The sequence below is a fragment of the Chiloscyllium plagiosum genome, unplaced genomic scaffold (genome assembly GCF_037043375.1).
Source record: "Chiloscyllium plagiosum isolate Xiang-an unplaced genomic scaffold, Cpla_swu_hap1 HiC_scaffold_12, whole genome shotgun sequence".
Classification (NCBI taxonomy): Eukaryota; Metazoa; Chordata; class Chondrichthyes; order Orectolobiformes; family Hemiscylliidae; genus Chiloscyllium; species Chiloscyllium plagiosum.
This window is the reverse complement of record NW_028270150.1, coordinates 51,571,704-51,586,218: the sequence shown is the minus strand read 5'-3', so window position 1 is coordinate 51,586,218 and position 14,515 is coordinate 51,571,704. Positions and strand designations below refer to the sequence as shown.

The 14,515-nt window shown below is 41.2% G+C and overlaps 1 protein-coding gene across 1 annotated transcript in view; it reads left to right on the top strand.

Moving 5' to 3' along the window:
- The window catches only part of f5 (coagulation factor V), a 119,317-nt gene that overhangs the window by 94,784 nt on the left and 10,018 nt on the right, over window positions 1-14,515 (top strand). The window contains exons 19-20 of the mRNA XM_043700875.2: window positions 9,106-9,177; window positions 12,944-13,038. Of these exons, the coding sequence (XP_043556810.2) occupies window positions 9,106-9,177; window positions 12,944-13,038 (167 nt within the window). The remainder of the gene's footprint in view (window positions 1-9,105; window positions 9,178-12,943; window positions 13,039-14,515) is intronic.

The following is a 14,515-nucleotide window of genomic DNA, read 5'->3' as shown; positions in this document are numbered from 1 at the left end:
GCATGCAATTTTGGTCTCCTTCCTATTGGAAGGATGTTGTGAAACTTGAAAAGGTTCAGAAAAGATTTACAAGGATGTTGCCAGGGTTGGAGGATCTGAGCTATAGGGAGAGGCTGAATAGGCTGGGGCTGCTTTCCCTGGAATGTCGATGACTGAGGGGTGACCTTATAGAGATTTACAAAATCATGGGTAAGATAAGTAGACAAGGTCTTTTCCCTGGGGTGGAGCTGTCCAGAACTAGACAGCATAGGTTTAGGGTGAGAGGGGAAGATATAAAAGGGATCTAAGGGCTAACTTTTTCACACAGGGTGGTGTGTATATGGAATAAGCTGCCTGACAAGTGGTGGAGGCTGGTACAATTGCAACATTTAAAAGGCAGCTGGATGGGTATATGAATAGGAAGGGTTTAGAGGGATATGGGCCAAGTGCTGGCAAATGGGACTAGATTGGGTTGGGATATCTGGTTGGCATGGACAAGTTAGACTGAAGGGTCTGTTTCCATGCTGTACACCTCTATGACTCGTATAAGCGTATAAGTCCTGCCCTGATTTGCCTTTCTAAAATGCAACACCTCACGTTTATCTAAATTATATCCTATCTGCCACTCCTCGGCCCAATCAAGATCCTGTTGTAATCTGAGGTAACCTTCTTCACTGTCCACTACACCTCCAATTCTGGTGTCATCTGCAAACTTACTAACCATACCTCCTATGTTCGCATCCAAATCATTTACACAAATTACAAAAGGCTGTACATCCAGCTCTGATCCTTATGGTACTCCACTGGTCACAGGTCTCCAGTCTGAAAGGCAACCCTCCACCACCAACCTGTCTTCCACCTTCAAGCCAAAATGTATCAAAATGGCTAGTTTTCCCTGTATTCTAAATGATCTAACCAGTCTACCATGAAAAACCTCATCAGAGCGAAAGCATTTGCGTACAGGAATGAGGATGTCTAACTGCAATTATACAGGTCTTTGGTGAGGTCACGCCTGGAATATTATGGGCAGTTTTGGTGTCCTTATCTGAGAAAGAATATCCTATAATAAAGGAATGCCACAAAGGTTTATCAAGTTGCTTCCTGGGATGACAGGATTGACATATGAGGATAGATTGAATTGCTTAGGATTTATCCACTGGAATTTGGAAGAATGAGGGGTATCTCATATAAACATGTAAAATTCTAACAGGTATAGACAGGTTAGTTGCAGGAAAGATGTTCCTGATGGTGGGGGAGTCCAGAACCAGGGTTCATGGTTTAAGGATAAGGATAATGAACCTTTTAAGAATGAGCAGAGGAGAAATTTCCTCACCCAGAGAGTGATTAGCCTGTGGAATTCACTACCACAGAGAGTGGTTGAGGCCAAAATACACATGTTTTCAAGGAGGAGGTAGATGTAGTTCTTGCAGCTGAAGGAATTAAAGGATATGGGGAGAGGGCGGGATTAGGGTATTGAGTTCGATGATCAGCCATAATCATGGCTCCTCATAAACAAATGACCTCCTCCTGCACCTATGTTCAACGTTACAATGAATCTGTGAAATGATGACTTGGAGGAAAGAATTGAATGTAGTGTTTGCATTCAGTCTTACTGCAACTGTACAAAGTGCTGGTGAGGCCACATCTGGAGTATTGTCAGCAGATTTGGTCCCCTTATTTCAGGAAAGATATTACTTTATTAGAGGCAGTTCAGAGAAGATTCAATACGATGATTCCTGATATGGAGGTAGTATCTTATAAGCTAAGACTAAATAGATTGGGGCTCTATTCACTGGAGTTTAGAAGAATGAAAGGATTCTTCTGGGTCAGTGCTAACAGGATGTTTTCCCTCATAGGAGAGTTGAGGACTAGAGAGCATAATCTCAGAATAAAGGGGGGTTGCCAATTTAAGACTGAAATGAGGTACTTGTTTTTATATACGCTGTTAGGACATGGCCGACACAGGCTGGCTAAAATTTATTGCATGCCCCTATGTATCCTTGAGAAGGTGTTACTTCCTTAAGCTGCTGCAGTCCAAGGGCTGTAGGTAGATATACAATGCCATTAGTGAGGGAACTTCAGAATTTTGACACAGCGGCAGTGAAGGAATAGTGATAGAGTTCCAAGTCAGGAGGAGACTTGCAGCTGGTGGCATTCCCATGTATAGCTGCCATAGAGTCATAGAGATGTACAGCATGGAAACAGACCCTTCGGTCCAACCCGTCCATGCTGACCAGATATCCCAACCCAATCTAGTCCCACCTGCCAGCACCCGGCCCATATTCCTCCAAACCTTTCCTGTTCATATACCCATCCAAATGCCTCTTAAATGTTGCAATTGTACCAGCCTCCACAACATCCTCTGGCAGCTCATTCCATATACGTACCACCATCTGTGTGAAAAAGTTGCCCTTTAGGTCTCTCTTTTTATCTTTCCCCTCTCACCCTAAACCTATGCCCTCTAGTTCTGGACTCCCCCATCCCAGGGAAAAGATCTTGTCTATTTATCCTATCTATGCCCCTCATGATTTATTAACCTCTATAAGGTCACCCCTCAGCCTCCGACGCTCCAAGGAAAACAGCCGCAGCCAATTCTACCTCTCCCTATAGCTCAAATCCTCCAACCCTGGCAACATCCTTGTAAACCTTTTCTGAACCCTTTCAAGTTTCACAACATCCTCCCGCTCAGAAGAAGACCAGAATTGCATGCAATATTCCAAACGTAGCTGAACAAATGTCCTGTACAGCTGCAACATGACCTCTCAACTCTCGTACTCAATACTCTGACCAATAAAGCAAAGCATACCAAACGCCTTCTTCACTATCCTATCTACCTGCAACTCTACTTTCAAGGAGCTATGAACCTGCACTCCAAGGTCTCTTTGTTCAGCAACACTCCCTAGGACCTTACTATTAGAGGATCAGTTCCACCACAGAACACACCAGATGGCCTCCTTCTTTAGATTAGATTGTTTATAGTGTGGAAACAGGCCTTTCGGCCCAACAAGTCCACACCGACGCGCCGAAGCACACCCACCCAGCCCCAGTCCCCTACATTTACCCCTGCACCTAACACTACAGGCAATTTAGCGTGGCCAATTCACCTAACCTGCACATTTTTTTTGGAGTGTGGGAGGAAACCAGAGCACCCGAAGGAAACCCACGCAGACACAGGGAGAATGTGCAAACTCCACACAGTCGGTCGCCTGAGGCGGGAATTGAACCCGGGTCTCTGGCGCTGTGAGGCAGCAGTGCTAACCACAATTTCCCTTCCCATTTGGTTAAAGATGCCCTCCAATGTATCTCGTCCACATCCCACACCTCAGCCCTCAGACCCCACCCCTCCAACCGTAACAAGGACAGAACGCCCCTGGTACTCACCTTCCACCCTACCAACCTTTGCATAAACCAAATCATCCGACGACATTTCCGCCACCTCCAAACAGCCCCCACCACCAGGGATATATTTCCCTCCCACCCCTTTCCGCCTTCCACAAAGACCGTTCCCTCCGTGACTACCTGGTCAGGTCTACGCTCCCCTACAACCCACCCTCTTGTCCTGGCACTTTCCCCTGCCACCGCAGGAATTGCAAAACCTGCGCCCACACCTCCTCCCTCACCTCCATCCAAGGCCCCAAAGGAACCTTCCACATCTATCAAAGTTTTACCTGTACATCCAGTAATATAATTTATTGTATCTGTTGATCCAGATGCGGTCTCCTCTACATTGGGGAGACGAAACGCCTCCTAGCAGAGCGCTTTAGGAAACATCTCTGGGACACCCGCACCAATCAACCACACTCCTTGTGGCCCAACATTTCAACTCCCCCTCCCACACAGCCGAGGACATGGAGGTCCTGAGCCTCCTTCACCGCTGCTCCCTCACCACCCGACGCCTGGAGGAAGAATGCCTCATCTTCCACCTCAGAACACTTCAACCCCAGGACATCAATGTGGACTTCACCAGTTTCCTTATTTCCCCTTCCCCCACCTCACCCCAGTTCCAAACTTCCAGCTCAGCACTGTCCCCATGACTTGTTCTACCTGCCTATCTTTCTTTCCACCTATCCATTCCACCCTCCTCTCTGACCTATCACCTTCATCCACTCCCCCACTCACCCATTGTACTCTTTGCTACCTTCCCCCACCCTCCTCCCTGACTTATCACCTTCATCCCCTCCCCCACTCACCTATTGTACTCTATGCTACTTTCTCCCCAACCCCACCCTCCTCTCATTTATCTCTCCACCCTTCAGGCACTCTGCCTCTTTCCTGAAGAAGGGCTCATGCCCGAAACGTCGATTTCCCTGCTTCTTGGATGCTGCCTGACCTGCTGTGCTTTTCCAGCACCACTCTAATCCATTAAGTGTATAAGTCCTGCTAAGATTTGCTTTCCCAAAATGCAGCACATTTATCTAAATTAAATTCCAAATGCCACTTCTCAGCCCAGTGGCCCATCTGATAAAGATCCCGTTGTAATCCGGGATCTTCACTGTTCACTACACCTCCAATTTTGGTGTCATCTGCAAACTTACTAACTATATCACTTATGCTCGCGTCTAAATCATTTATATAAATGACGTGGCAGTGCAGATGGCGGTCATTTGACCTATCATGTCAGTACCGCCTCTCCAAATCTCCATTATGACTTGGTGCCATTCTCCCACTTTACCCTGTATCCTGGCACATTACTTAAACAGAAGCAATGCCTGAAATGAATCTGCCTCCAGCACACTTCCAGGCAATGCATTCCAAACCTCAATCACTTGTCAGTAACTGATTGTTACTCTGTTCCATTGATTAGTTAATTCTGGACTGCAATAAAATATTGGTGTTAAAATGATTATCACGTACTATTGAATCAATATTTAGCAATCACTATTTACGGTGATCTTATGGACTTAATGCTTAAATCATAATTTCCAAAAATAAATTGCACTTGGTGTATTATTTTTTAATTGAACTGGGGTCTACTCTCTTTCTGTGTATAATTTCCAGATCACAAGAACCTTTTTTTTGTCAGATTTTGTATGCTTTCCTTCTCACCTGTCACTATTTACACCTCCAAACTCACTTTTTGTTTCATGCATGCCTCATTGTCACTTCCCTGAAGCTTTTATCATTTAATCATGCCTTCCCTCTCTAACACCTCAAACCTTGATTTGGAGGTGCCAGTGTGGACTGGGGTGGACAAAGTTAAAAATCACACAACACCAGGTTACAGTCCAACAGGTTTATTTGGAAGCACTAGCTTTCGGAGCACTGCTCTTTCATCAGGTAGTTGTGGAGTATAAGATCGTAAAACACAGAATTTATACCAAAACTTTACAGTGTGATGCAACTGAAAAGATAAAGTGAAAAGGACCTGGATTGTTTGTTAAGTCTCACATCTTTTAGAATGACCATGTTGGTTTCAGTTCTTTCATATATAAATACCAGAACTTTTTTTAAAGTTATTTTCTCAAGGGTGTCATGTCATCTCAGATAATGCATTGAAGGTGTGAGGAAATGTGTAGAAGTAACAGGGTTATTGTCATGGGTGACTTGAACTCCCCTAATATTGATTAGAACCTATTTAGTTCAAACGGTTTTGAACTACGCAACAACGCAGACCGGCTGAGCAGAGGCAGATAGCCAAGTTCAACTGGGATCTTGTGTTCATGTCACACTACAGGTGATCCCATTACATTATACTCTCTCTCTTCCTTCCTCTCTCTCTTATATGCACGCGTGCGCACACACACACATACATACACACACACAATTTTGCATTTGCAGAATTCTATTTGCAGATACATCCTATTTTGCTCAAAAAGCGTACAATCTGCAGGCAGTCAATCCGTGTAATATTTAATTCCTACTTTGGAAATAGAACCAGTCTGACTTAAGATTGGGACATAGACAAACTCTACCCATACACCTTTAAAGCATTGTCTGAGCTGAGATGTCACCTTTTTTGTTATAAAACCTTACGTTATCTTGAGAATGTGACTTAAAAGAAGTTCCTTCTCAAGGATGAAAGACTTAACAGCAATCTAGGTTTGTTCAGTATATCATTTCAGTTGCATGACACTGTAATCTTTTCCTATAAATTCTGTGTCTTATAGTCCTGCTCCACAGTTACCTGATGATGGGGCAGCACTCTGAAAACTAGTTCTTCCAAATAAACCTGTTATACTATAATCTGGTGTTGTGTGATTATTAATTTTGTCCACCCCAGTCCCATACTGGCTCCTCCACATCACACTTAACGGTAGCATCCTTGGGAGTATTGCTGAACAAAGAGATATAGGGACACAGGTACATAATTCCTTGAAGGTGGAGTCTCAGGTAGACAGGATGGTGAAGAAGGGGTTTGGTATGCTTGCCTCTATTGGTGAGTACATTGAGTATAGGAGTTGGGAGGTCATCCTGCAGCTGTACAGGACATTGGTTAGACCATTTTTAAAATAGTGCATTTGATTCTGGTCTTCCTACTCACGGAAAGATGTTGTTAATGGGAAAGTGTTCAGAAATGATTTACAAGAATGTTGCCAGAATTGGAGGGTTTGGGCTGTAGGGAGAGGTTGAATAGGCTGGGGCTTTTTTCTCCTGGAGAGTGGGAGGCTGAGGGGTGATCTTATAGATGTTTATAAAATTAGAAAGGGCATGGATAGGGTGAATAGCCAAGGTCTTTTCCCCAGGGTAGGGGAGTCCAAAACTAGAGGGCATAGGTTTAAGTTGAGAGGGGAAAGATTTAAGAGACCTGAGGGGCAACATTTTCATGCAGAGGGTGATGCATAACTGGAACGAATTGCCAAAGGAAATGGTAGAGGCTGGTACAATTACAATATCTCAATTGGTACATGAATAGAAATGGTTTAGGGAGCTATGGGCCAAATGCTGGGAAATAGGATTAGATTAATTCAGGATAGCTGGTCGGCATGGTGAGTTGTACTGAAGGGTCTATTTCTGTACTGTAGAACCCTGACTCTATTTACCATCCTTTGCCCCATTATCTTTTAATACTCTTGGTTAACAAAGTCTTATCAATTTCAGATTGAAAAACTAACATTGGTTAATCAGCTCAGAAGAAAGTTCCAAAGGCATGCTGTTTGTGTATGTGTTTCCTAATCTCAATCCTAATTTTTCAAATATGGTCTCAAATTCTCGACTTCCCAACAGCAGAAAAAGTATCTGTCTACTCTTTCTGTTACCCCAATATCTTGAAAACTTTGATTAAATCACCCCTTACCTTTATATATTCTAAGGAACACAATCCCAATTTGTATGGTCTCTCTTGCCATCCACTATCATTCTGGTATAGGAACTGCACTTCCTCCAAAGCCAAAATCCTTCCTAGCGCATGGTGCCCCGACCTACTCGCATTGCTCTAGGTGTTGCTTAACCATGGCTTTGTGTAGTTGAAGCGTGACTTTGTTCAGCATAAACTTTTGTCTGAGAAGAATGCGTATGAAGAATTTGGGAGTGGAACAATTTCACAGATGATTATCTGTTGCTCCTTCACTGATTTGAGCAGCAAGCTTCTAAAAGTAGAACAATATTTTACTTACCTAGCAAGGATAATTACATTTTTGAAAATCTGAGTTATAATGCAGTTTAATGCATGTTTTAACAAAACTATAATTTATCAGATATCTTTAGAACATTTTTTTTTCAGTTCATGCTGAAATTTTAACTAATGAATGAAATATGTGAGGATTGTGGCCCTGGGTACAGAGAGATTTCAGGTCAGAGGGAGGTGGTGGGGAGAAGGGTGTTTTATCAGGTGTTGAATGGAAACTGAATGTGTTGGGGCCTGGGTGGAGAGGAGTATTTTTTGGGTCTTGAGGTGAGCGAGGTAGGATGTTGTGTCAGCTCCCAGAGGTGATGTAACTGTTGTGTCCTAGGGGGAGTGGGGATTCTCTGATTGCAGGTGAGAGAGGGGGAACTGTGCTAGGTCCTGAGAGAGATTGGCTATTTTGGGTTCTGGGTGGAGAGTGGAATGTCCTGCTGGGGAGGTGGGACTTTGGGTCCTTGGTGGAGTCAGGACTTTGTCAGCTCCTGGGCGGGGAGGGAGGATGTCAGATACCGGAAGGAATGGGATGTTTCAGTTGTCAAGCAGAGAAGGGGCAACAGGTCCTGAAGTGAGGAGAAGTTTGTTGGGTCAGATTCAGGGCTGTAAGGTGTTTTGGAAAGTCATAGTTTCGATTGTGTGTTGTAGGTTTGGGAGGGGGTCAGTTTAATAGTTAGATTAGAATTTTTAATAGTCTTAACTTATCCTGAGTAACTATTTACTTAACTGCAATGGAATTCTCCAAATTAATTTCTGGGCTGTTTGCTCAGAGTCTGCTATATCAGGGGTTCTGCAGTGTCCCTATGCACACTCCCGTGTACACTGCACAAGTGATGATCTGAGCCAATGGTATGTTGACCTGTAATGCAGGAGTTAAGTAGCAGAATAAGGAAGTCTTGCAGCATTTGTGTATTTCGTTGGTGGGACTTTTTGAGTATGGTACACTGTTTTGGTACCCTGCCCTAAGCAAGGATAGATCTCCCTTAGTGAAAATTCAACAAAGCTATGTCAGACTGATTCCTGGAATGAGGGGACTCCTCTTTGAGGAAAGACAGATTAGACTAAAATATAAGACGTGATTCCATTGAAAAGTAAAAGTTTTCAGAGATTTGATAATTTAGCTGCTGAGAAGGTAGTTCCATGCATGTAAAATGTAGTACTAGAAGTCACAGCGTCAGAATAAGGGATTGGTCATAAATGACTAAGATGAGGAGAAATTTCTACACTCAAGGCATTCTGAATCTTTGGATTCTTTCCTCAGAAAGCTGCAGATACTCAGTTATTGAAAAATGAATTTAATGATTTTTGAGTGCTAAGGGTATCATGTGATATGAGGATAGTGTGCAGAACTGGAGGGAAGTTAGAAGTTCAGTCTTGATCTTATTGAAAAGTGATGAGCTGAAAGACTTGCTCTTGTTCCTATTTCTTGTGTTCTTATGTTAGATTTTACACAGTCTGGACTAATACAGCAATGGATTAAATCAACTTCAACAACATCGACAAAACAGTTATGTTTCAGTAAGTTATATGAGATTATACTCGATGCTTTATTTCTTTTTCTTCTTGTATAGGTTGTGATTATCCCTTGGGTATGGCATCTGGAAGTATAACTGATCCACAGATCACTGCATCAGACTATGCGGGTAAGTATTTTGCCACTGCTACTTTCAACAATCCAACTTGCTTTTAAAACATGTGAAAATGGGAGCACAAGTTAATACCGTGGATTAACAAAATGTTATTCAAGCCCCCTGTGTGACTTGGATCCAGTTCAAACTGATAGGAAAACCTTATTTTCCCAATGTTCATCATAAGCAAAAACATTTTGGGCAATTTTGCATCAGAGTCTAGACAATGTGGCTTCTCAGCATAAAAACAAACATGATCTTGTACTAATTCTCATTTAGAAAAGTGAGAAGTGTGGCTGTTGTGGGAAATGGTAAGTCTCACACTGGATAACCACAGAATGATTTTTGTTTGATACATTGCAGCCTTATTTAATAAGCCATTGTAATTATTAGAATCCTATAGCCTTTCAAAGCATTATTGCACCCCATTTCCTCCCCCCCACCTTGGCATCTGCAGATCCACTATGAGGAGATGTGCGTGGCTGACCTCAGTGGTAGTTATCATCTTTGTTCTGTGTTCTGTTACAGTGGTTCTCAAATATTTATTCTTGAAGGGTCCCTTTTCTAATGGAGTTCTAATCACTGACATCCATTTAAATCATATTACTATATGATTATAATATGAAATTGCTTTTTGTAAAGAGTGTTTTTTTTTACAAGTGCTATTTTACATAGATCAGAAAGGTGTGTGCTGAGGCTGTAAGCTTTGGAGGAACCGTGAGAGAAGCAGAGACGGGAGTGAGCAGGAACATGTTGAGGGTGGTGATGTTTTGTTTTGGGAGGGAGAATTGGATTGGGTTGGGAGCGGGACAGAGCACAACTTTGTCACTCTTTTGCTTACCCATAGCCATGGCACATTCTCATTTTGCCAATTCTTTGGAAAGTCTGACAAGGATTGCCTGGATGCAAGTTTGTGAATTGCTGTTTTATAGAAAAACATCCTTATTGCCTTGATTCTGGTATTGTTCATTTGAAGGTCTCTAAATTTCCAAAATCACACGAACACTCAAAAATGGTTATCAGAATGAACTGAGAAACTGCAAGGACTGAGATTTTATTGAGATCAGACCATCCTAACTTTAAACACTCACATACAATACAATGCCTCCTAATCTTGATTGTTTTCAATTACTGAATTTCTTGATATCTGGAAAAACATGGAAGAAATGGTTCATTTAAGTCCTTGTTAAAATCATGGTTAACTCTGAGTTGCACTCTATAATTGCCTAGCCAGTCAGTCAAGAAGATTGCTCCCCGCCTTGAAGACAATTAATGATGAAAAATAAACACTGGCCTTGCCGAGGACATCAACCTGCCAGGGATATATATATATATATATCGCTGTAGACAGTGCCTTTTTAAGATGTGATATGGCTAACCCTCTAAAAGTAATCTTTTATACACAGATGACTATTAGATGTGGAAGTGGTCTGACTTGCCCCCAAACCAACTATTTGGGGTTTAAAATTCCCCCTTTTTTTAAGTGCAATGTTGTAAACATGTTCACAATTTAAATTGAACTTAGAAATTACACCATTATCTTGCCAGGAACCTTTAAAGTGTCACGTATGCAGAAGTTATTGACTGGTATAATAACCAGGGGGTATTTCACTCTTTAGTAAACCTTTGGTGAATCAGAGTTGACTTACTAATTAATTAGCGCCCTATTCAACAGTACTATAAATTGACATTCATAAAATGGAGGCTGTTATTTTCTTTAATGAATTCAAATTGATTCACCAGAGTTATTCTAGTTAGAGCAAGTGAGATAGCTCTGCATATCACTGGCATCAACTTGACTATGTGGAAATTGCCTAGATATGTCCTGTACACAAAAAAATCCATCTCAACCAATTAGTCTACTCTTAATCATCAGTAAAGTGATGGAAGGGACCATTGACAGTGCAATCAAGTAGCACTCACAGAGATATAACCTGCTCACTGACAATCAACTTAGGTTCCACCAAGGGCACTCAATTCCTGATCTCTTTACAGCATTGGTCCAAATATGGACAAGACAGCTGAATTCTAGGGATGAAGAGGGAGTGACTGCCCTTGACTTCAAGGTGGCATTTGGCTGACTGTGGCAACAAGGAGCCTTAGCAAAGCTAGAATTAATGAAAGTTGGTGGAAAATTCTTCTTTTATTGGAGTCATACTCAGTATAAAAGAAGATGGTTGTGGTTGTTTGATGTCAATCATCTTAGCCCCAGGACATCTCTGTAGTTCCTCAACATAGGGTCCGAGGCCCAACCATCTTCAACTTCTTCATCAATGTCTAGCCTTGGGCTGACAAGTAGCAAGCAACATTCATGCCACACAAATACCAGGCAGTGACCATTTCTAGCAAGAGAGAATCTAATCATTACTTCACATTCAATGACAGTATGATTACTGAATAGGCTAGTAATCCTACAGTAAGTTACTCATCTCTTGACTTTCCGAAGTCAGTCCATCATCTAGAAGGCACAAGTGAGGAATGTGATGGAATACGCCTTACTTGCCTGGATGAGTGAAGCTTCTACATCTTCCAAGAAGCCTGATACCCTATAGGACAAAGCAGCCTGCCTGATTGGCACTCCACATACTACATTCAACAAACTCCTCACCATGACTGCAGAAGAAGCAGTATGTACAACCTCCAACATACACTGGAGTAATTCATCAAGGTTCCTCCTTTCAAACTCATGACCTTTGTCATTTAGAAGGGCAAGGCATGGAAACACCACCACATGCAAGGCCCCCTCCAAGCCACTCATCATCCTGACTTGGAACTCGATCGTTGTTCCTTCATAGTCACTGGGTAAAAATCCTGGAACTCCCTGAGTGTTTCCATATCTCAAAGACTGCAGTGGTTCAAGATAGCAGTTTACCACCTCCCTCTCCAGGGCAATTAGAAAGGGCAATAAATGCCCTAGTCACATCTTACTAATGAATAAAAATAATTAAATAACAAAATACGCGCTTTGATATTGGGCAGCTTAGGCAAGTATTAATGGGTTTGCATTTTATAAAAAGAAATTGCATTTTGTATGAAAACTGCCTGGAGGAAAATTCCAGAAAGAAATATAACTTGGTGTAAAAGGTATTAAAGGGTAATAATTCTCAATGAAACTCAAACTCCTTTGTATGTTTTCCGGATGACTTTTCCTTGGGTTCCATTATGTATTTAGGAGTATCTGTGAAAGTAGCACTTGTGCAGTTAGCATCAGAGACCATCATGGTATGAGTTCAATGGGAGAAATTGGACTAAAGCAACAGGCCTATTTTGCACGTAGTCTAGCAACTAGCTTGCCTTTTCTGAGTTTATGAACACTATATTTGTTAACATATATAGTGCAAGAGTTTAGCTATAAAAATGGCACAACAGTGAGACATTTATTGTCATATTATTAAAAATCATAATTTTATAAGCAATTAACTGTGATTTAGATTAATTGCTCAAACAAGGCAACACTGACTCAACACAGCAGACTTAATAATCAACACTGCTGTTCCTCTTCCTAGATTTACTGGTTCAGGTTTTGCTGGAAACAGGAAAACTGGGCAGAGAGGAGCTTGTACCTGTAATGGAACTGACTGCCCTTCTATTGATTTAAACAGATGGAAAGTTTAGTGGGCTTTCTTGATCCCTTGATACTGATCAATATTGCAGACACAAAACAGCAAAATATTTCTCTTTACAAATGCTGACTAAATGGCTGTTTGTTCTGTTACCTTGAATTCACCAGTGCTTGCAGTTTTTCTTTACATTTTGTTGTATTATTTTCCTTCCTTCTTAGATGACTGGATGCCACATCTAGCACGATTACATAACAGCGACATGATCAATGCCTGGAGTGCTCATATGCACACCCACAAGAAGCTTTGGATTCAAGTATGTCTTAATTGTTGCAAATGACAATTTCATCATTTCTTAAGGAACTAATCATTAAGTAACCATAAGGGGGGACATGTTCAAATGTTTAATCATAATCACACTTTTGGAAATAAATGATTATCAAAACAAATAACGTTGAAAAACATAGAAAAGATAATTTGGTTTCAGGCATTTGCTTCTTCAAAGGGTATGATAGCCTTTTTGTAGATCAATCTGCAGGGGAAGTGATGGCCTAGTGGTATCATTACTGGACCATTAATCCAGAGATCTAGGTAATATTCTGTGTTTGAATCCTGCCATGGTGGCATTTGAATTCAATTAAAAAAATTTGGAATTAATTGTCTAATGCAGACCATGAAACCATTCCCAATTATTTGGAAAAGTCCATCGGCTTCACTAATGTCCTTTAGGGAAGGAAATCTGTCATCCTTACCTGGTCCGACCTAAAAGTAATTCCAGCTTCACAGCAACGCGGTTGACTCTGAATAATTAGGGTTGGGCATTACATTCTAGTCAACCAGCAATGCCCACATCTCATGAATGAATTTAAAAAATTAATATGACTAAAATACTGCCCCAAAGCACAAATGCAGACAAGCAAAATATCTTTTTTTTACAATCATCTGCAATATTTAGTGTGACCTCTCTCAGCAGATACCAACCTGTAGATTCAAGCTGTGACTGTTACTCAAGTTATAAATAAGTATTGTTCAGTCTCCTTTTCATTTTCTTTAGTATTGAGCTGTCAAACCATAAGTGGGCTGTCCAGCAAGTGGGCCGTCTTACAGTGGAACTATTGGTCTCCAGTAACACAGGAAAGATCATATTCTGCAGAATATATTAGCACCTCGGTCAATACCAACCCCTATCAGATCCAACTGCCATAATTAGGCACTAGATGGGTTTTCACAAACAGTTTTATAATCTAGTGCTTTTTAAAACTATTGCCAAATAAGGATCTTGCATGCACCAAATTCAGATTGACTAAATGTGCTGGGAGTTGTATGTAATCCTCTTTAGTGAAATTCTACTTTAAGATGTAAGGGTGTAAATTTAATATTTTGGAGACCCAACTTTAAAGAGTAAACATACATCGTGAAAATTTGAGATGTGAAGATCATCTTGACCTGCATAGTTTTCTGTCCGTGGGAAAGTATGTGGAACACACTGACCAGTCTTTCTGAATTCTCAATATGTGTATTATAGATCTGCATCCAATGCACTAATTCATCAAATGAATTCTATCTCCTAGATGTTTAATTTTAAATTTTCACTTATTCATTTATTATAGATAATTTTCACTGGCATGTAGCTTTACAGTTCATATACGCAATATAACTAAATAAGTAATTGCGTGTAGATGAATGAGTGGAACTCTTAGTTCTGAATACCAAGGGAGCAGATTTATTGACAATTATCAATAAATTGTGGAAGATTCTGTTAATTTTTCTATGACTTTTCTCATTTTAGGTTC